Below are 21608 nucleotides of genomic sequence, written 5' to 3'. Positions count from 1 at the left end.
AAAGTGTATCAGGAACGTGCCTGCAGCTGCACAGTTCAGAATTAACAAGTGGCGGAGCCAGGATCTGACTCTTGGCCTCTGGCTGTAGAAGGCAATTTCTCTCTCCCGCCTACTATTCTAGACATTTCTTTAAAAGAACTTTTTTAAACTCACAGGAATGAACAACTCAGCATGTTTGATCTTGCAGCATAGTTTAATACTGTATAATTTATCACTGTACTGTCATCTCATTTGGAAAAATGATTATGCTAAATGCCAAATATAGCTATAATTTTTGCTCTTTGTTTCTAAAAAGAGAGGGGAAAAAAAGGACTATTTCCACTGGATCCACTGCTTTCTGTGCAGGCTCTGCTTTGGTGGAAATGTTCCATTGCTTAGACCATAACTGGTTACTACGGAGATGACTGATTTTAAAAATTAAAGAGATTTATTCAAATAAAAAATAAAAGAAGCAGAACTGTTCAGAAACAAAGGGTCTTGCTATCATATACATGTTCCTGTAAATGAAAAAGGAAAGCTGCAAAAATTGAAGGAAAAAAAAAATTCTAAGGTGGCATCACAACCTCTCTGAAGTAAGATCGAACCTCAGAATAAGTTCATCTGGTGCAAACAACCCGAACCAATTCCACTGCTTGTTTCCTTCTCTGCCAGGACATTTGTGGATGACTGTATGATATGCGTTTCCAACTCCATAAGAAGCTTACCCACCAGCCCTGCCAGTCAGCTCTGAACTGGTTCCTGAATAATGCTTTCAGGGTGAAGCTCTTCCTCATAAATGCCTATTAAACAGCAGTTACTTGCAATTCACTTTGCAAATGCTGAAAATCCCACACAAACACATAAAGTAGTGGAGGAAGCTGCTAGACAAAGTGAAAAACCCGCTGATCTAATTTATAGCTTGGCCATCAGTTATCACAAGACAAGTAATACTAACCAAGAAATTCAACAGAGCTTAAAAACATTTAAAACTTTCAGGTTAAGCCAAGCTTGTGGAAATTAAAACTTTCTATATTTCTAAATTTTATCTTTCGGTCATTCAAATACTTCCTCTGGATTTGCACATTTATCCAATAGAGGGCCCCGTTGCTTCAAGGGCACTCTTGGTGAACAGAATGATAGAGCAGAAAGATGATCAGCTGCAGTTTTCCTCATCCTGGGCAGCAGGAGGTGCTCAGCTGACTAAGACTGAAGTGTAACCTGACAAGTGAACAGAAAGATCAGGAAGGAAGAGCAGGCAGCACCCATGACCAAGGGAACTGGGGTAATCCGTGCCTACTGCATTTTCAAGTTGGTGTTCAAACATGCCTAGGTACCAGCGTGAGGTACTTCATATCAAAATACACAGGCTGGATCTAACTTTCTTTCTCTCTTAATGCTTTTAGCTGCTCATGGTATGACTGAAAGAATGAAGAAATACAAAGGACTATTGGAAAAAAGTGAAAAGTCGAAAATGGTGTCCATTTTTGAAAGAGAAGTCATTTTCTAATTTTAAAATAAACTGCAATAAACTATTGAGATTAAGAGGTTTTCCTTACTTAGAAGACTGAAAATTGAACACCTTAAGCTTTGCGACAGTAGAAAAATTAATTACAAATGCTTAAACTGAATGACTAAAGTGTTTCTTGGGCTTTAAAATGGTTCCAAACTATACTAGGAAAAAAAGCACTGGCTTGATAAAGCTATGTTTGGTGCTTGAATGATGCAAAATAAAAGCTGCTCACATGGAAGGAACTTAAGCTCACATGAAGGAACTGATGCAGCACTGGGAATGAAGGACTTGATGTCAAATCTAGACAACATGTGTAATTGAAATTCATTTTATCAAGTGATCTTCCTAGGTTAGGTGAGATTCTGGTCAAATCCTGCACAAATGTGGACAAAACTTTATCATCAAGTTAAGATAAGGAAGCACGTTTCCTTCCGAAGTGTCCATCTCCAAACACTCATGTCTGTTTCTCGTTATAATCAATATCTATCTGTACTGATGTCAATTTGGCAACAGAAGAGAAGAAAAATCAGGGTGTACTCACCACGAGGAGTCCCTGTGACACCACATTCCACTCTACAAGGGAAGTGAGAGCGCGCCTCCCTTCGGTCTGATTTACGAGAGAGAAAGAGAGAGAGAACGTTGTAATGTCGCTACGCCACTGACAGCGCCACGGTGAGGAGCAGGAGGGGATGACGATGCCGGAGGCGGGAAGACCCTCTAACAAGACATCGCTCTCTACAAATGAGCACGGAAACCCAGCCTGGGAGGGGAAATGACGGCCGGCCGCGTTTCCCGGAGAAGTGATGTGAGCATGACAAGGGTAGCAAGAATCACCCAGGTGGAAATTAAGGCTTATGTCTAAAGAGAGGAAGAATCTCTTATGTGTGTGTGTGTTCGTGTGTGAAGTTCATTTCAGGGAGAACTACCTTGGAGGAAGTAAGGCAGGGGAGGAAACCCAACAGGTTAAGAAAGCTCGAGCATCTGAAATTCCTAATTCTTCAGGAGATGAGAGATTTCTGTGGGGTAAATTACCACTGCCTTAAAAACAGAAAGGTACATGAAGCCTCCAATAAGAGATATTATGCTAAAAACCAGGGCGAGAAATCAGTAAAATTTACTTGCACGTATTTTATTTGCTCTAACAGTAAAAGAAAAATACTCTTAGCATTTATTACTTAAACCTCAGCTACACTTATTACTGTCTAAAATATCGTAGCAAAGTTTTCAAAACTATCAGTTCTTGGCACCAGATAGTATCATTTTTCTCTACAACTTCCCTCAACTTTTAACTCAAGTTAAGACTGAGGATTCTAAAACACAAAATGAAGTCACAGCTTGGAGGAAGAAAAAGGATTCATAAAAATGCCAGGTAAATTAGAGAGAGACACACAACTGTTATTATTTATTTATCCTATAGGTTCAGAAAAATAACACTGGATGCCTCTTTAGCATGAAGCACATTATACTGTAGAGCAGTCAACTTTTCTAAAAACAGAATACTTTCATTCTGTCAAGAAACAAAGATATCTCATACAATAAATCAAGACTTCATTCTCATCTTCTCATTTAAAAAATTATCCAAATTCAAGAATTTTCTCAAATGTTTTCCCAAAATTATACTACCCTACCTGAGAAAGAGGGAAGAAAAACATAAATCAACAGGCTTTTAGAGAACCTGCATGTATCTATTTTAACCTATAACAAAATATATAAGGGCAAAGATTTTTCAAGATTGTTAATTCATTAGCAATAACTTTCACCTAATTATACTTGAAATTGCTAAGGGTGGGTGTAAACTTTTTATGGAAGCAGTGCACCCTTTGCAGATAACATGCATACAACCACAGAGTCAAGAAAAATTACCCTGCCAACATCTCAAAATAAAAAATATTTTCACAGGGTCAGAGGCTGGCAAAGCGCCCGCCAGTGGAGCAGCCACAATACACGCCGGCCTCCGTAAGGGCTGCTGAGTGGCCCCGGCCTCAGCCTGAATGAAAGGTAGCGAGTCGGCTTCATGACAGGGCCGATAAAACCCCCAAGCCAAACCCTGTGGCCGGTTTACGGAAGATTCAGAAGTGGATGCAGAGAGTCCATTCTAAAGCAGAAAGCCTGGGAGACTGTCAGCTTCCACAGGCCCCATAAACGCCGTGCCAGACGTGACTGCACAAACGGGAGGTGAAGTGCTGATCCCATTTCTGAAAGGAGGGCCGTGCCAGCCCTTGGCCAGACGGGACCCTGACAACACAGCACCAAGGCCTGCGGACTGCGCTGCGCTTAAGCCAGCATCCTGATCACTTTGACAAATATCCTTTTTCCTCCATCCCCAACTTTTTGGGTATAATTTCTAAGAACTAAGAGACTAGGAAGACAGTAAGTCTGTTTGTTTGTTTTGGGCTGCAGCCAGCAGCAGGTGGAATTTTAGTTCCCTGACCAGGGATCGAACCTGTGCCCCTGCACTGGAAGCATGGGATCTTAACCACTGGACTACAACGGAAGTCCCTAGCCTTTTTTTTTTTTAACAGAAAGGAAACTAAAACACAGGAGTGTGAGAAAGATGAAATAGAAAAAAATACAATTGACCTCTTTGCTGGTCTCTTTCTTATCTCTTCGAAAAAATTAAGTCAGACTGAAGGAAAGAACACTTTTTGCTTGCTGAAAAAGATGGAACATGATACAGCCACAGGACAGAAAAGTCAAATAATCCTTAAGAGAAGTAGAATGTTGGTAGAAAAAGGCAAAACTTGTCTGATTAATACTTTTGTAAAAAAGGAAATGTATTTATATACTCCTAAAATATTTGAAAGATTTTAGACAAGTATTAACAATAGTTTTGGTAATACAATTTTTTACATTATATTTCAAGTTGGGAGCTTTAAAAAAATAATGCTCAGAAGACATTGCTCCCTAAATTGCTCAAAGAAAATATGAATGGCAGCCCACGTTACTGTCAGCAAAGCACTGCATTCTGATAGAGCAGGCAGGGCGCTGCGACAGGAAGGCAGGGTCTCCACACTCTGTATGATCTGCCTGTGCTCACGGAGCGCTCAGAAGTGCTGAAGCTCTGTTATACCGCTTTGACTGCGCTTCATGTTATGCACACAGATGTAAGTGACGGCATAAAATGTCACTTTTCAGAGGATCCAAACTGCAGAACAGCAAGAAGCATCTGCCCAGGAAAACAGAACGGCGCCTTGCAGCAGTGCGACGGCTGCCCTCTAGTGTGGGCTTGGCTGCAAGAGCAAGAAAACGGAACAGACTTGAATCCTGCTTTAAAACGTCACTCAGAGTAACTTAGATTGAAAAGCATTTTAAAGTAATATATGGCAGTTATCATCTTTATTTTATCTGCTAAAAAAAAATCTGAAAAGGTCTAGGAAAGGTCGGTTCCAGGGACCACTGACCACCCACTGAAGCCACCAGGAGCAGAGGGCTGAAGGCGCCCCGGCACTCTGCAACAGCTCTCAAGGTTTCCAGAACGAACACCAAAGGGCTTCTCTAGGCGACCTTGGTGCCTTGCTCCCCCAGGAACAGGGACACAGTTTAGACGCCTCTGCAGCAGCAAGACGGTTCTTCAAATAAGAGCCCAGAAACAGAGAACACGGCCCTCGAGAACACGGCAAATCCCCTTGCTACTCACCCCGTGAACATCCACTGAGGGCTGAGACCCCAGGAGCCCCTCCAGAAGGAAGGAATCTTTAGGTTACACATCCTTTTGACCCTCCACCTCATCACGCCAACAGCCACACAGAACAAGCTTAAAGGTAGCTAGAGTAGGAACTTGCCTCACACTAGTGAGCCGAGAATAACTTAGAGGTAACCTAGCTCATGGAGCAGACATCAAAATCTATATATGGCATGAGTTATTTTATGTTAGGCAGCCTCACCTGGCTTTACCCAACTTTCCATGTGTTCATCCTTGTTACGCAATCACACATGAAGACTTCTGTTTAGTACATGTCTTATTAGAATTTTTTTTCACTCTTCTGAAAAGGTAACTGAAATAACCATGACTTTATTGAGCTCCCAAAGATGATAAAGAAATAGTGATAGTATACAAAGTGAGGCTTTGTGAATGTTACAGATATCTTCCAAAAAGGACTCCTGGTATGAATAAGGCCTTCTTAAAAATTCTTCCAGAGGCATAAATCAGGTACTTGAATACCTTAAAGTTGATGGTAAATTCCTAAAAAAGATTCTCCCACTTGGTTAACTGTACTTAATATAAAACATAATTCTTTCATTCCGGAAGCAGAGTAAGAAGACAGAGTATAAAGTACTACATGTAACAATGATGTAATCTTAATCCTTATAATTGTTTTATTCCATGTGATCTTGCAAAGGAGAGCTTTTATTCTTATCATAATATCATGATAAATAAAATTCTTCTAATTTATATTGGAGGGATTTCTTCCTTACTAAAGTTGATTAAGGCTCATTTTCAAAAAGGCCAAATGTCACTCGGTACTTACTAAATATCAAGTACACGCTCATTTACTAAGAGAAACTTCCATGACTTTGAAAAAAAACATATAATTCTGTATATATTGTATAATATAACTCAGTTTCTGTGGTTATTGATAATAATGCTATTAATTATACATTTAATATACCCATGGAAGAGTCACCTACTTCATAGCTAAGTTTCACATATTATTCATTTCAGTATTCTGAAACTTCACGGAATGAAATGTATTTTAAAAAGTGAAGCAATGTTAGAAATGCAACTTGGGCAACTGTGCTAAGAACTGTAATAATGTTACAGAGAGGGACTACACAGGGTAGAGGCATGGAGACACAACTACGAGAAAAAAACTGTAAAATTCAATTTCTAACCTCAAGACCAATAAAGCATCAAGATTCATGTAAGCTTTACATTTTCATCTTCCTGTTCCTAGTCCCGGAAGAGAAGGAAGGAAGGAAACTAGTATCTGTTCCGGTCACTACGCTGGGTATTCTTTTTACATCTCTCAGTCTTTGCAGTAAAAGATGCCGGCTCTAAATATCCTCTTTCTGAGGATGGGGACACAGGCTGAGAGAAGTCAGGCAGTGGCTCACGAGTCATCAGTTCATTAGTGCTGGGCCAGGCTGTCTGATTCTTCCCACCAGGACAATGTCTGTCAGGGTTTTCCCCTTTTACAAATCAGAGGGTATCTCACCTGTAAGCAGGTAAGGTGTGCCAGGCCACAAAGACACTGGCTCTTAAATGAGATGGAGGAGAAGCCCTGCAGTGGGGGTTCCACAGGGGCTACTGATGCTACCCGCCCCTCCACTCCCCAGCCTAGAACCTGGTCCTCACTTTATACAGATGATGCTTAAGAGGCTGGGGACAGGAAGAAAATAAAGGTACAGGCTGCGCCTGCGTGGTGGCCATGCGGTCGGGCCTGACCGTCAGTGCTGGGCCCTTTCTATGCCCCCTGGTGGCTCAGATGGTAAAGAATCCGCCTGCAACGCAGGAGACCTGGGTCTGATCCCTGGTTGGGAAGATCCCCTGGAGAAAGGAAAGGCTACCCACTCCCGTTTTCTTGCCTGGAGAATTCCATGGACAGAAGAGCCTGGCAGGATACAGTTTATAGGACTGCAAAGAGTCGGACACAACTGAGCAAGTAAACACACACGCACACACTCTCCTGCATGATTAACATCTGTCGCCTGGCCAAACAGGTTCTGGTTCAGAACCATTGGGGGGGGGGGTGGGGAAGAAAAAGTACAGATAAAAAGTAGAAATATTATATAATATTCACTACAAAGATAAACAGCATTAGTTGATGCATTAAGGGCCAAATTGTAAAAGAAACTTAATAAATTATCCCTATTCTAAAAAAATCTATCCAAGTGATTATTAAGCACAAGTAGCAAAAATAATTTAAGCCTTTACAATAGTTCATCATCTTAAAACTTACCTTAGGCCATAGCAAGGCAGGGTGAAGAGCCTGAACAGGGCCAGGAAGACTCTGACAGGAAGCAGGGTGAACACATAGAGAAATGCATCCAGGCACAGAAAGATTCCAAACACCATGAGCTGGATTTTAAAAGGAGAGAAGAACGTAAAAGACAAAATGCAAAATAAATATTCTTTAAAATGTTGTAGATGAATATTTCAAACAATCAAGGAATTTCTAAACTTGTTAGGAAATTGATTTCTCATAACTCAGCTCTGGGAAAAACAAGTTAGCAGCTCTCCTTGTGTAAACGAGCCATGTCCTAATGAAGAACTCCTTTGCAAGATGCAAGCTTGCAGTTCTTCTTCCGAAGCCCTTGGTTCACCACCTACACAAATCAATTATTTCAAAGACAATCACCCTCAACCACAACTATGTCACATCCGATGTAGCTCTCTGGGTACTTCCTCAAGCTGCAGAGATGTTATAGAAAATCTTTCAGATAAAACGTAAACTCTAACTTTAATGTAAAGAGATTATTCACTTTAACACAATTTTAGGTACACTTGAATGAACTTGCTGTGCAAAGAAGTCATTATTCCTAACTGGAAGAGTAGCTGTTAATGTCTGCATCGCTTCCCCTTTCTTGTGTACCTGCCACATCCTTCCTATTTCAGGTGACACTGTACACTTTTATCTGTTAAATTTAGGACTATATTTCATGCTCTCATCACTTCATGGCAAATAGAAGGGAAAAAGTGGAAGCAGTGGCAGATTTTATTTTCTTGGGCTGCAAAATCACTGCAGACAGTGACTACAGCCATGAAATTGAAAGAGGCTTGCTCCTTGGAAGGAAAGCTATGACAATCCTAGACAGTGTCTTAAAAAGCAGAGACTCTGCTGATAAAGGTCCATCTAGTCAAAGTTGTGGTTTTTCCAGTAGGTATGTATGGATGTGAGAGATGGACCATAAAGAAGCCTGACTGTTAAAGAACTGATGCTTTTGAATTGTGGTGCTGGAGAAGACTCTAAAGAGTCCCTTGGACAACAAGGAGATCAAAACGAGTCAATCCTAAAGAAAATCAACCCTGAGTATTCATTGGAAGGACTGAAGCTGAAGCTCCAATACTTTGGCCACCTGATGCAAAGAGTGGACTCATTGGAAAAGACCCTGACGCTGAGGCAAAAGGAGAAGGGAGTGGCAGAGGAGGAGGTGTTTAGACAGCATCACCGACTCAACGGACTTGAATCTGAGCAAACTCTGGGAGACAGCGGAGGACAGAGGAGCCTGAAGTGTTTCAGTCCATGGGGTTACAAAGAGTCGGAAACAAGTTAGCGACTGAACAACAATACTTCACAGATGGAGGGTAGAATCTTGTGATGCCTTAGCAAGTAGCCACACCCAGGCTGTTAACCTGTACTATTTTAAGAGGGATGACTTTCTGTACATTTGACGCGCAAACATGGTATGATGCACACACCCTCACACACAACACTCCATGTACTTAGTCAATAAGCTGTCCTACAGAAATGTACTCAGTAGCTAAAACCCACCCTGCTACGGGAAGAACTGCACACCCTCCCCGCAATTCATATGCGGAAGCCCTGACCACACCCCTCCCTCCCCACGCCTCCGCACGGGACTGTGCTTGGGGAGGGGGCTCTTAAAGAGGGATCAAGTTAAAATGCGGTCACGAGGATGGCCCTCATCCGGCATGATTGGTGTGTCCCTAGGAGACGGGAGGACGCAGACACCAGAGATGTGACAGGGCGCGGAGCGGACGGGGCACACGAGCGGGGCGAGGCCACAGCAGACGCCGCCGTGACGGCGCCCCGCCCCGCTCGGGGGTCTCCTCCGCAGACCGACAGCGTCTCTTACAGAAGCGGGCTTTCCGTCAGTCATCCCTCTTAGGCTTAGAGAAACTCGTTTTAGTATCGCTTCTCATCTATGGCAAGCAACAGTAACAAACGCCCAAGGGCCTTCCCATCGCGTTTTAAATCAGCCCAGGAGGCGAAAATCCCCCCACCCTGAACGCGCAGCGCCTAGGGACCACAGAAGCTATTGCACCGACAGATCACAGCGTGAAAATGGAAGGAAAGCAAGTGGCTGCGGTCAAAGTCACGTCAACTGGGGGCCAGGAAAGCACCCAGCTATGCCTTTCAGGGTTCAGAAACGTGGGAAAGTGACTCCATGCCTGTACCTACTGCTCAGCTGTTAGGCTCGCTCACAAAGCACAGCATTCTTGTAAATCCTTTGCAAATGACAATGAGAAAATGTTCCTAAAAGGCAATAGACAAGATGTAATCCTGAGAGCAGTCACCCTGGAGGGAGGCAGAGGAATCCCTGGGTGCCCTGCTGCTGCTCCAGGGCGTCCGGTTTAATCTGTCGGTGACCCAGGCATCTGGGCGGCTGGGCCCAGGGGCCCTCCCGTGTCCTCCGGCCTCTAGCACCAAGCGCTACCTGCTTCACCCCCGTCAGCTCCTGAGCTGCTGAGTCAGCCCTGCTAGGCACACCAGGAAGCCACGGTTTGGGCGGCTGGACCCCTGCCCACAGCCGTGCCCACAGGGAGCTGGCCTGCACCCTGCAGCTGTCTGCCTTCAGGCCCCACAGGTTTGAAGCCGTGTGAGCGCAGCAAAAGATCTCAGGCCGTGTTTGCTAGGTATAGAAGGCAGCGTGCTTTGGCATCTTGATAAAATTTTGTGGATTGTTGTGGTTGCTTAGTCGTTCAGTCGTATCTGACTCATTGCGACCCTACGGGCAGTAGCCAGCCAGGCTTCTCTGTCCATGGGATTTCCCAGGCAACAATACTGGAGTGGGTTGCCATTTCCTTCTCCAGGGGATCTCCCCAACCTAGGGACTGAACCTGAGTCTTCTTCACTGCAGGCAGATTCTTCACCCTTGAGTCACCAGGGAAGCCCACCTCGATAAAACAGACAAGTATTATCATTTACTTTTCATTGGGATCAAATAACCACAAAGTAGTCACGCAGTCTTAAGCAATGCCTGATGAAATTGTCCCTAAAATGTAGAGGCTGTAACTACAAAGCAGATAGACTGGTGTCATTTGCCATCCTCTGTTTCCCTTCTGAGAAACAAAAATCTCCTTTAAATGTCACTTGAAAGGTCAAAATGAATACAGTGGTGTGGCTCAAATCAAAGCAGCACGATGCTGCTGGAATCTGCCTCTTTAGACCGTGGGTGAACACCCGTCCAATCAGATGGTAGTCACGTCACTGTGCACCCTGGGTCCCTGTCTCTTTCTTGCCCCTTCCCCATTTCTCTCCTGCTCCAGCTCCGCGCTATCCCCCCCCCCCAACTTTACCCATCTTGTAGAAGGTGATAAATTATGTATAATGTGTAAGTTATAACTATCTCCTGCCTTAGCTGTGTCTCAGCTTTACAGGGTGGTGGAGGGGGAAGCCTTATAAATACGTCATCTCTCTGAACCAGCAACTATATGAATAACAAAATGCAAAGACACCAAAGCATAATGAACATGCTTCAAGAAGAAATCCTACACTGCAGCTGCCGGCTTATACCTCTTTTCCAGCTGGTGGATTTTCCCAGGGATAGATGACAAAATGCTACATGAGGTTTTGTATGCAAACTTCCCAGGGCTGACTCAGGTTTTGATTTCTTCCTCCTCCTCTCTCTTAACTAAGCATTCACTTCACGCTCTAGAGTCCCCTGCCTTTCTGTCTTGCGGGAGTTCTCGTGTGGCAGGGTTTCAGAAGCCTTTCGCAGGTACTGGGCAATAGGGCTGGGTGCTAGCCTCCGTCCAGCCTCATCTCCACCTGGACCTCACTGCCACGCCCCCAAATCTGCAGCAAGGTTCGGGGGCTCACCTGGGGCCTGAGCAGCACAGGCAGGGCCAGCCCCCTGCAGGTCTGCAGAAGATGTGGCTTTGAGACTGAAGCACTATTTCTACCAACGACACCTGCCACTCAGCCTCAAACTTGTCACTGGATTTGGGCTTGTATGTTAAAAAAAAAAGATTTACCATTAAGTTTTTAACATCTGAACTTCAATGTGAAAATCACAATTCTGTAACACTGTTGGTCAACATCACCTGCTAGTGAAAAGTTCCACAACCAGCTCCTACCACACTCATTTTTAATCTACTGCTATTGCTCTTGATCATCTGAAAGATACCAACCTGAAAAGTAATAAATAAAATGCTGGCCCCTCTCCAGGGAGAGCAGAGCAAGGTTTCTTCACTTTTTAAAAATGTTTCCTTTTTTGACCAAAACCTCCTGCCTTCCTTTTAATGCCACATGGAATTTCAAAATAAATAAAACGTTATGGCTACAATTGAAAGCAGCACAGGGATTGGAAGGTGCCTCTCTGAGCTGCAGAAGCCACCTCTGGCAATTCTGTATCCATCTCCCCCACAGCCCCCAAGCAGCTCCTGGAGCCACCGGCGCTGCTGTGGAGTGGGGGCCGGGAAGCAGGCGTCCAGCAGGAGGAGGGCTTTCTTTCCACCCCGGTCTCAGTGTGTGAGGCTCAGGTCCACTCCTGCGTCTTGCTCAGTCCTATACACGGGATATGAGGTCACTGGGGAGGGACCGCTTCCCCAGGGAATTCAAAGCTAGCGAGGAGGACTGCAGAGTGAGGGCTGCATGATGGATGTGCTCTGGGTGCGCTGGGGAAAAGATAAGGGCTGTGCGTGAACTGGGGTGGTGACAGGGGCTGGGGAGTGGGCACCCAGGGGAGGCAGGAACAGTCAGCAAAGCTCCCCCACGAGGAGAAAGATGGGCGTGAGCTGCTGCCAGGCATGGAAAGGAGGAAGCGCAAGTCAAGCCAAGCCAAGAGCGCCTCTGTGCTCTCCGCCAGCTTCACAACGCCATCTCAGGACTGTCTCACTGACACAGAAGCCAAACAGCGGCTGTAACTACATCTTCTTCACACACCCTCACACTACAAAGCAACAAAAAGGTTTTACGTGATATTTTCATTCAATTCCTTATTTTGAAAGGAAGTTTTTGATTTATTTTTCCTAAATGTTTATCACCTGTCTAACTCAAAAAAGCAGAATTGAGTTCCTCCACTAGAGATATCAAATCTCCCTTCTGTGACTCTTTCCCTTGCTGCTACATCCTGTTCTTGTGCGCAAACTCATTCACAGGGTCATGGACTGCCGGCTGTCCTGAGATGACCAAGTCCGACCTCCTAATCTCAGATGAAGACAGTCAAAGCCAAAGCAATGCCTTGATCAGCCACTGGGCTCTCCCTGTGGACCTGAGATGAGAAGGTGAGGCTGTTTGTCTCCACCCCAAGACCGCCTGTGTGACACTAACCTGTCCTTTGTAATAGTAGCATAGTCCATGCCCCAAACACAACGTTCTATACCCACCGTCATACTTATCTCTTCAACTCAATGACCTTAAATAGTTACTATTTAAAACTAAGCAGTTGAATTCAATTTTCTATAAATAACTCTAATATACAAAGTATGGTAACAATGAAAAAGACTGTCAAAATGCACAGAATTACAAGGCAAAGAAAAGTCTAAATTATGACTTCACTTTAGTTCTACATCTTAGGATAGGCAAAGCTACACAAATGTATGTTACCATAGAAAAGAAATTTTGATAAAAGTCTTCATAATAATCACCCCTACATCTGACATGTATTTAACGTGAGGGATAGATTTCTTAAGCGGTGAATTAATCAGCTGGTCTGAACCTGAAGAGCGCATGCCTGGAGTGGCCTGACCTCTCCCGGCTTGTCTTATTTCTAGTCCACGTGGAACATCGCTACGCTTCAGAAGCAGAGCTCTGGGGGGCAGACGACCCCATCACCACCCTCCACCTGCTTCTCCCTTTGCTGGAAAAGCCCAGTCCCCGTGCAGCGGGACGGCTGTGCGACTCAGTTTGGCCAACAAGGCATCGGAGGAAGACGGCACACTGGGCACCTCTGGGGGAGCTTTTCATTTACTATGAAAGGGATGGTGGAGAAGGGGGCGCTGTCCATCTCCTGATTATAATGCAGATACAAGGTCTGAGGGGCAGCTGACATCTTTCTAGTAAAAGGCAGCAAGAGGACCAAGAGCCAATTTGCTGCCAGTGATGGTGAAAGAGAAAGATAAAAAGGACTTGAGTTCATGCTGGCCTCATGAATCCGCTGGAAACAGGTTTTCCTTCTAGTCTTGTCAAAATTTTTTAAAAACCTTTTTGTTTAAGTCACAGTTAGGTATTCATGCTCAGTCACTCACTCGTGTCCGACTCTTTACAACCGCAATGGACTGTAGCCCTCGAGGCTCCTCTGTCCCTGGGATGTTCCAGGAGTGGGTGGCCATTTCCTTCTCCCGGGGATCTTCCTGACCTAGGGATCCAGCCCAGGTAGGTCTCTGTGTCTCCTGCATCAGTAGGCGGGTTCTTTACCACTGTGTCACTGGAAAGCCCATTCTGTACACACACAGATAAAATTATTCTCGAGAAAAAATTTTAATTTCCTTCCGATGCCAGTCTAAACTCTTTGGTCTAACCTTCAGAGTCCCTGGTTCTAACCCATCCTTTCACTGCACCTGCCCTGTATTTTGTGCTAACAATCTCCCAGCTCTGGGTCTCCCTAGTATACCTCACCCCTCACCTCCACATGGACTTCCCTGTGGCTCAGATGGTAAAGAATCTGCCTGCAATGTGGGAGACCCAGGTTCAATGCCTGGGTCGGGAAGATCCCCTGGAGAAGGGAATGGCAACCCACTCCAGTATTCTTGCTTGGAGAATCCCATGGACAGAGGAGCCTGGTGGGCTCCAGTCCGTGGGACTGCACGAGTTGGACGTGATGGAGCGACTAACACTAACACATACCTCCACGTATGCCCTAAAATGTACACAAGTGCCCTCTTTTTCATCACCTTGCCATTCCCTTCACGAGTCCCATGTTTATCTCCGTACTTCCCCAAGTAAAAGTGCCTGGAACATAGCACTCAAAACTAAGACTGAGAAGATAAATTAACTGTATGAGGGTGGGTGGTTGGTTGTTCAGTTGCTAAGCTGTGTCCGACTTTTTGTGACCCTGTGGACTGCAGCACACCAGGCTTCCTTGTCCATCACCAACATCCAGAGCTTGCTTAAACTCATGTCCATTGAGTTGGTGATGCCATCACCATCTCATTCTTTGTCGCCCCCTTCTCCTCCTGCCTTCAATCTTTCCCAGCATCAGGGTCTTTTCCAACGAGTCAGCTCTTCAAATCAGATGGCCAAAGTTTTGGAGCTTCAGCTTCACCGTCAGTCCTTCCAATGAATATTCAGGGTTGATTTCCTTTAGGATGGACTGGCTTTATCTTGCTGTTCAAGGGACTCTTAAGAGTTTTCTCTCGCACCACAGTTCAAAAGTCAGTTCTTCGATGCTCAGTCTTCATAATGGTTCAACGCTCACATACGCATATGACTACTGGAAAATGCATAGCTTTGACTATATGGATCTTTGTTGGCAAATGATGTCTTTGCTTTTTAATACACTGTCTAGATTTGTCATAGCTTTTCTTCCAAAGAGCAAGCTTTATCTCTGTAGCCATCAGCTAAACTCCCATGAAAGACATAAGCTTCACTTTCAGATAGCTTGACTGAAAGGAGAAAAGGAAGAAAACATTTTTCATAAAGGTTCTTTCTGCCTGAGATCAGCAATCCAAGAGGTTGGGGGTCAGAAATCACGACCGTTCCAGGGCAAGAAGAGCCCCTCATCTGCAAGTGAAGCAGGATGGTTAGAAATAGAGCCGGAGATCAAAGAGGGACACAGAGAACCTTGAAAACCAGTCCTCTCCCAACCACTCCCTACTGGACTCAGCCCAGGGCGACTGCCATCCCCACTGCAAATGAAACGGCCACTGCAGTGCAACCAGGACAAGAAACCTTATGAACTTTTTCCTGTTCTCCAAGGGCAGGGCATTCCAATTTGCTGAAGTGAGACTTGTAAGGATTCTAAAACGCTTACAGAAGGTTTCTGTTGTTTCGTTGCTAAGTCTTGTCTGACTCCTGTGAACCCACGGACTGCAGCCCGCCCTCCTCTGTCCATGGGATTATCCAGGCAGGAGGACTGGGTGGGTTGCCATTTCCTTCTCCAGGGGATCTTCCCCGCCCAGGGATCATCCAACCTGCGTCTTCTGCACTGCAGGTAGATTCTTTGCCATTGAGCCACCTAGGAAGCCCACAGAAGGCTTACCACGTAATTAACACTTGGATGAGAAAACTGAGGCACGTGGAAACGGAAGTGAACTGGTCACGGCCTCACACTTGATAAACTGTGGAGCCAAGATTCGAATTCAGGCAGGCTGGCCTTTGAGTTCATGCCCTTTAACCACTTTACTATCCTGGATCTCAGTTCAGGATGCAGGGATACTGCAGTTTAGCTTCCTCCTTGTGTGGAAGAAAAAAATACAGCTCCCGAAGTGGAGCCTATGAGCAGTTAGTAGCAGATCTAGACAAGAACCACTGGAGCATGTGGGAGCATGGAGAAAGGATTGCGGAGGAAAAGAAGAAATGTTGCCCCCAAGCCAACAAATGCTCCAAAACTTCATATCCTTACATTTCATTGACAAGTTCAAGTATAAAAATGTGCTAATAAAACTAGAAAAACTACTTTATATAAGCAATTCACATTTACTAAATGTCAAGTATAACATGTTTATCTACTGACAATATTACACAAAAAATCTGTCTTTTTTTTCTGTTTAATAATCGCAAAACAGGTTTGGTTGGAGATGTTGAGTTGACCTTTCTCTTGACTTTAAAAGAATAAGCATTAATTACATGCTTTATAGTATCTGCAACCCTTGAAGACACAAAGCGCTCTTTAATTATCAAGTTTCTCTTCTTGCAAAGGTTAGGTGGAAATATAGTAGCATTTATCCCCCTCAAAAACAACAACAGTTTCTTAAAAATTAGTATGGTATTTTATATTAGACAAATAAACACAAAGGTAACCAATAAAAATAAGTTATATTACCATAAACGTCTCGACTGCCTCTCAACTCTCACAATAAATGCCCGAAGTGGGACCCCCTCCCCACATCAAATAAAGGCCTTAGAGACAGAAGAGTGAATTCATGCTGTTACGACACATATTTAAGCCTGGAATTAAACTGAAATCTAAGTGTGCTTTCCTCTATGCGCCACTTAGTCTTATTAAGTTGGTATAAAAGTAACTGCGGTTTTGGACTGTGAATTTTAGATTATCACTAGGCTCAAACACATCTTTCTTTTTTTTTCAAACACATCTTTATTAATCAAAATAGGAACCATTACAATCCACACATTTTTGCCAACAGAAATAAGTTTATTTACTCCTGTAGTATAAAAATCCAAGCTTCAGGATTCAACGGACTCTTGGAAACCACTTTCTGCCTCCTGCTGGTTATGGCAGTGTTTTCCCTACAAAAAGCTGTCAAGATGCTTGAAGAAGTGGTAGTGGATTGGTGAGAGGTCGGACAGGCAGAAGAACCCTGCAGCCCAACTTCTGAAGCCTTGGTTTTGTGCCGTGTGGTGGGCGTTGTCATGGAGAAGAGCTGGGCCCGTTTGCTGACCAGTGCTGACTACAGGTGTAGCAGCTTCCAGTGCATCTCATCCATTTGCTGAGCATACTTCTCAGATACAGTGGTTTTGCCAGGATTCAGAAAGCTGGAGTGGATCAGACTGGCAAGAGACCACCAGTGTCCAAGACCATTTTTTTTTGGGTGCAAGTTTGGTTTGGGGAAGTGCTTTGGAGCTTCTTCTTGGTCTAGCCACTGAGCTGGTCATCACTGGTTGTATAAAATCCACTTTTTGTCACACATCACAATCCGATCGAGAAATGGTTCGTTGTTGTTGAAGAGAATAAGAGAAGACGACACTTCAAAACAATGATTTTGTTTCGACTTTTCAGTCAGCTCATGAGGCTGCCACTTACCGAATTTTTTCACCTTTCCAATTTGCTTCAAATGCCGAATAAATGTAGAATGGTTGACGATGAGTTCTTTGGGAACTTCTTATGTAGTTCTAAGAAGATCTGCCTTGATAACCGCTCTCAATGCCTGTTGCTAACTTCCAATGGGCAGTCACTAAGCCCGTCATCCTCAAGGCTCTCGCCTCCTTTCCAAAACTTCTTGAATTTCCACTGCATTATATGTTCGTTAGCAGTTCCTTGGCCAAATGCATTGCTGATGTTGTGAACTGTCTCTGCTGCTTTACGACCCATTTTGAATTTGAATTAAAAAATTGCTCAAATTTCCTTTTTGTCTAACATCATTTTTATAGTCTTAAAATAAATGTAAAACAAACAGCAAGTAGTAAGTCATTAGCAAAAAAAAAAGTGAGAAATGCGCCTTAAAATGGGGTATAACATAACCACATTTATATAAGAATGTACTCCAATATCAAAGGGCCAAAGCACAATTACTTTTGCACCAACCTAATAGAAGAAGAAACTTCTCTAAAGTGAAAAAGATGATATTCTTTTGTATATTTTAAGCAGTTAAAACAGCTGAAGTATTGTTCTCAGAGACTAAATCAACATTTCCTAAATAGGCCTAAAACCAAAAGCCTTTCTCATGGGAAATAGGATTAGAACAAAATGGCAACTGTGTGTGTGAGCGGTGTCCACTAAACTTTTCTCACGTTAATAATGTTTCACACACATACAAGTGAAACCAAAGTTTCAAAAAAAAAGAAAAACAACACTTACCCTGAGTACAGGCAATGAATGCGATACTTTTTTTATTCTTCAATTAAACAGAATAAATCCTCATCGATTACAACTTACTATATGGGTTATTCCACCTACTACTGGTCCTACAACAGACCACAGTTTGAAAAACACTGGTTTATACTGAAGTCCCATCAAGACCTGCAAAAATTTTCCCAGAAGACAATTTAATACTCACAACAACAAACATGAAAAGCTTACAAGTTTCTGTGAGAAATCTACCCAGAAATTTGCGTGTGATTTCAATGCTGTTGGGAGAAATATCAATAACCTCAGATATGCAGATGACACCACCCTTATGGCAGAAAGTGAAGAGGAACTAAAAAGCCTCTTGATGAAAGTGAAAGAGGAGAGTGAAAAAGTTGGCTTGAAGCTCAACATTCAGAAAACCAAGATCATGGCATCCAATCCCATCACTTCATGGGAAATAGATGGGGAAACAGGGGCTGACTTTATTTTTCTGGGTTCCAAAATCACCGCAGATGGTGACTGCAGTCATGAAATTAAAAGACGCTTACTCCTTGGAAGGAAAGTTGTGACCAACCTAGACAGCATATTGAAAAGCAGAGACATTACTTTGTCAACAAAGGTCTGTCTAGTCAAGGCTATGGTTTTTCCAGTGGTCATGTGTGGATGTGAGAGTTGGACTATAAAGAAAGCTGAGCACAGAAGAATTGATGCTTTTGAACTGTGGTGTTGGAGAAGACTCTTGAGAGTCCCTTGGACTGCAAGGAGATCCAACTAGTCCATCCTAAAGGAGATCAGCCCTGGGTGTTCATTGGAAGGACTGATGCTGAAGCTCCAATACTTTGACCACATGATGCGCGAAGAGCTTACTCATTGGAAAAGACCCTGATGCTGGGAAAGACTGAGGGCAGGAGAAGGGGACAATAGAGGATGAGATGGTTGGATGGCATCACTGACTCAATGGACATGGGTTTGGGTGGACTCCGGGAGTTGGTGATGGACAGGGAGGCCTGGCGTGCTGTGGTTCATGGTTTGTCGCAAAGAGTTGGACACGACTGAGCAACTGAACTGAACTGAATGAGGAAAAGAACTGTGGTACTGGAGAAGACTCTTGAGAGTCCCTTACTGTAAGGAGATCAAACCAGTCAATCCAAACAGAAATTATCCCTGAATACTTACCGGAAGGACTGATGCTAAAGTTAGAGCTCCAAAACTTTGGCCACTAATGTGAAGAGTCAACTCATTGGAAAAGACCCTGATGCTGGGAAAGATTGAAGGCAAAAAGAGAAGGGGGTGACAGAGGATGAGATAATTGGATAGCATCACTGACACAACAGACATGAACTTGAGCAAACTCCAGGAGAGAGAGGAGGACAGAGGAGCCTGGCGTGTTGCAGTCCACAGGGTTGCAGAGAGCTGGACACAGCTCGGTGACTGAACAACAACAGATGAGGAAAAGAAAAGGATGGGTGTACTGAGCCTGCCTCTCATGAGGCGACAGTTATAGGGGGCTGCTGTCACTGTGAGCTGTTTCTACCACAGGTGCAAAGTGGTACAAGGGGTCAGCAGGACACCTCCTAAGTTGAAGTCCATAAAGTCTGCCTGCGGACAGTGGACATAATCCTCTGGGCTTGCCCAGAGCAAAGCGGGAGGCCAGCAGCTCAGACAGGTGGGTGGACGAGCATCCAGACTGCAGAGAAAAGGTAGGCCCCCAGCAGGGTCATCTGCAGTGGCCGCCCACTTCCAATCCAGGGCTGATGACTGACAGAAAAAAGTGAGCTTTGAAAAGCAGGTTCAGATGTTTTAAGAAAGACACAAGGATAACTTTAAACAAAAAATTATTTTTTCAAGCAGAAGAAACATCACCTGCCAGGTTCCTCCTGGACAAAACCTCAAAGCTACTCTAATACATGAAACAAGGGAGCTGCCGCCCCAGGGAGGAGGGCTGCACCCCCCCAACCCCCGAACACCTCCCTCCTCCCCTCCAGGCCTTGGCTCCGGCACAGAGCCCTAGAGAAAGGCAGTGATGTGGTAACCGCCACGTGTGTTTAAGAATCCTGGCCAAAGACACCAAACTGCTTCATTGTCTCAAACGTCTGCTGGCTCCCCCACTCTCTAATCTCATCCCAATACAGAACCCCCCAAAGCTCGCATGTGCCACCCGCCACCAAAAACCCATGAAAACAAGGTCTCTCAACCTGCCCCTTCACATGCGACCCTCTTCCTTCTACCAAACGGATGGACGGTTAGAAATAAACAAACCTTGGCCAAACCGCCCGCACCCTGCCTTCTCACTGTCTACCACTCCTCCTGCTGTTACGGCCCACGGAGAAAGCACATCAACTAAACCCTTCCATACCAACTCTAAGAGAAACTATGATTCCAGGGAACCGACTGGAGTATCACAAGTTCTGTGTTTCTTAAAATGTACAAGAACATGTTTTAGCACAGCTAAAGATGAATTATTGCCTATTTCCTTCTTACAAGAAACTTCCATGGATGTAAGAGCTGGACCATAAAGAAAGTGGAGCGCCGAAGAATTGATGCTTTTGAACTGTGGTATTGGAAAAGAGTCTTGAGAGTCCCTTGGACTGCAAGGAGATCAAACCAGTCAATCCTAAAGGAAATCAACCCTAAATATTCATTGGAAGGACTGATGCTAAAGCTGAAACTCCAATACTTTGGCTACCTGATGTGAAGAGCTGAGTCATCAGAAAAGACCCTGATGCTGGGAAAGATTGAAGGCTGGAGAAGAAGGGGATGACAGAGGATGAGATGGTTGGATGGCATCACCGACTCGATGGACATGAGTTTGAGCAAGCTCTGGGAATTGGTGATGGACAGGGAGGCCTGGCGTGCTGCAGCCCCTGGGGTTGCAAAGAATCAGACATGACTGAATGACTGAATTGAACTGAAAGCTGAATTATTGCTTAACTCTTTCCTTCTTATAAGAAATTTCCAAATGGTTCTGACTCATCAACTCTGTGAATGCAGAGGAAAAGGGCAGCCTTGGCTTCGTATCTGATCAGTCCTGGTGGCCTAGGACACATCAAGGGAGGACCACATGGAAGGATTAGTGGTGCTGTTACGTGTTTATTCCACACTGAGATGTTTTCTGTGTTGAAGGTGAAACAGGCTATCCAATTTTCTTTGGAGAAAGTGTCCTTTACATTTTTAAAAATGAGGGTTTTCTGAAAAACTGATACTTTAACAAAGGGTGAAATTAAATAATTTATATTGTGCTGAATGGGGGAAAAAAAACTGCTTCTAGGAAAAACAAACTGAAGAGAACTAAAAGAATAAGAAGAGAGTAATTCCTTGAAGAAAGTTATCTGAATGGAACATAAATGGGAATTGTTGCTCGTACTGTGTAGCCGCCAGTAGTGTCCACATCATCTGTGGTCCCGTGGACGGGCAGTCTGGTGGGCAAGGGCCCCTTCTCTCCTCGGGATTCTCCAGGCAAGAAGACTTGGAGTGAGTTGCCATTTCCTCCTCCAAGCGATCTTCCTGACCCAGGGATCAAACCCATGACTCCTGCATCAGCAGGCAGATTCTTTACCACTGAGCCACCAGGGAAGACTCAAATGGG

General features: G+C 44.3%; 1 protein-coding gene across 1 annotated transcript in view; it reads right to left on the bottom strand.

Annotated features, from left to right (window-relative positions):
* The window catches only part of TAPT1 (transmembrane anterior posterior transformation 1), a 61245-nt gene that overhangs the window by 26408 nt on the left and 13229 nt on the right, over nucleotides 1-21608 (bottom strand). The window contains exon 3 of the mRNA XM_065913945.1: nucleotides 7390-7508. Within this exon, the coding sequence (XP_065770017.1) occupies nucleotides 7390-7508 (119 nt within the window). The remainder of the gene's footprint in view (nucleotides 1-7389; nucleotides 7509-21608) is intronic.

This window comes from Muntiacus reevesi, chromosome 22, assembly GCF_963930625.1.
Source record: "Muntiacus reevesi chromosome 22, mMunRee1.1, whole genome shotgun sequence".
NCBI classification, from domain to species: Eukaryota; Metazoa; Chordata; class Mammalia; order Artiodactyla; family Cervidae; genus Muntiacus; species Muntiacus reevesi.
Note: the sequence above shows the minus strand (reverse complement) of the source record. Positions and strands in the feature narration are given on the sequence as shown.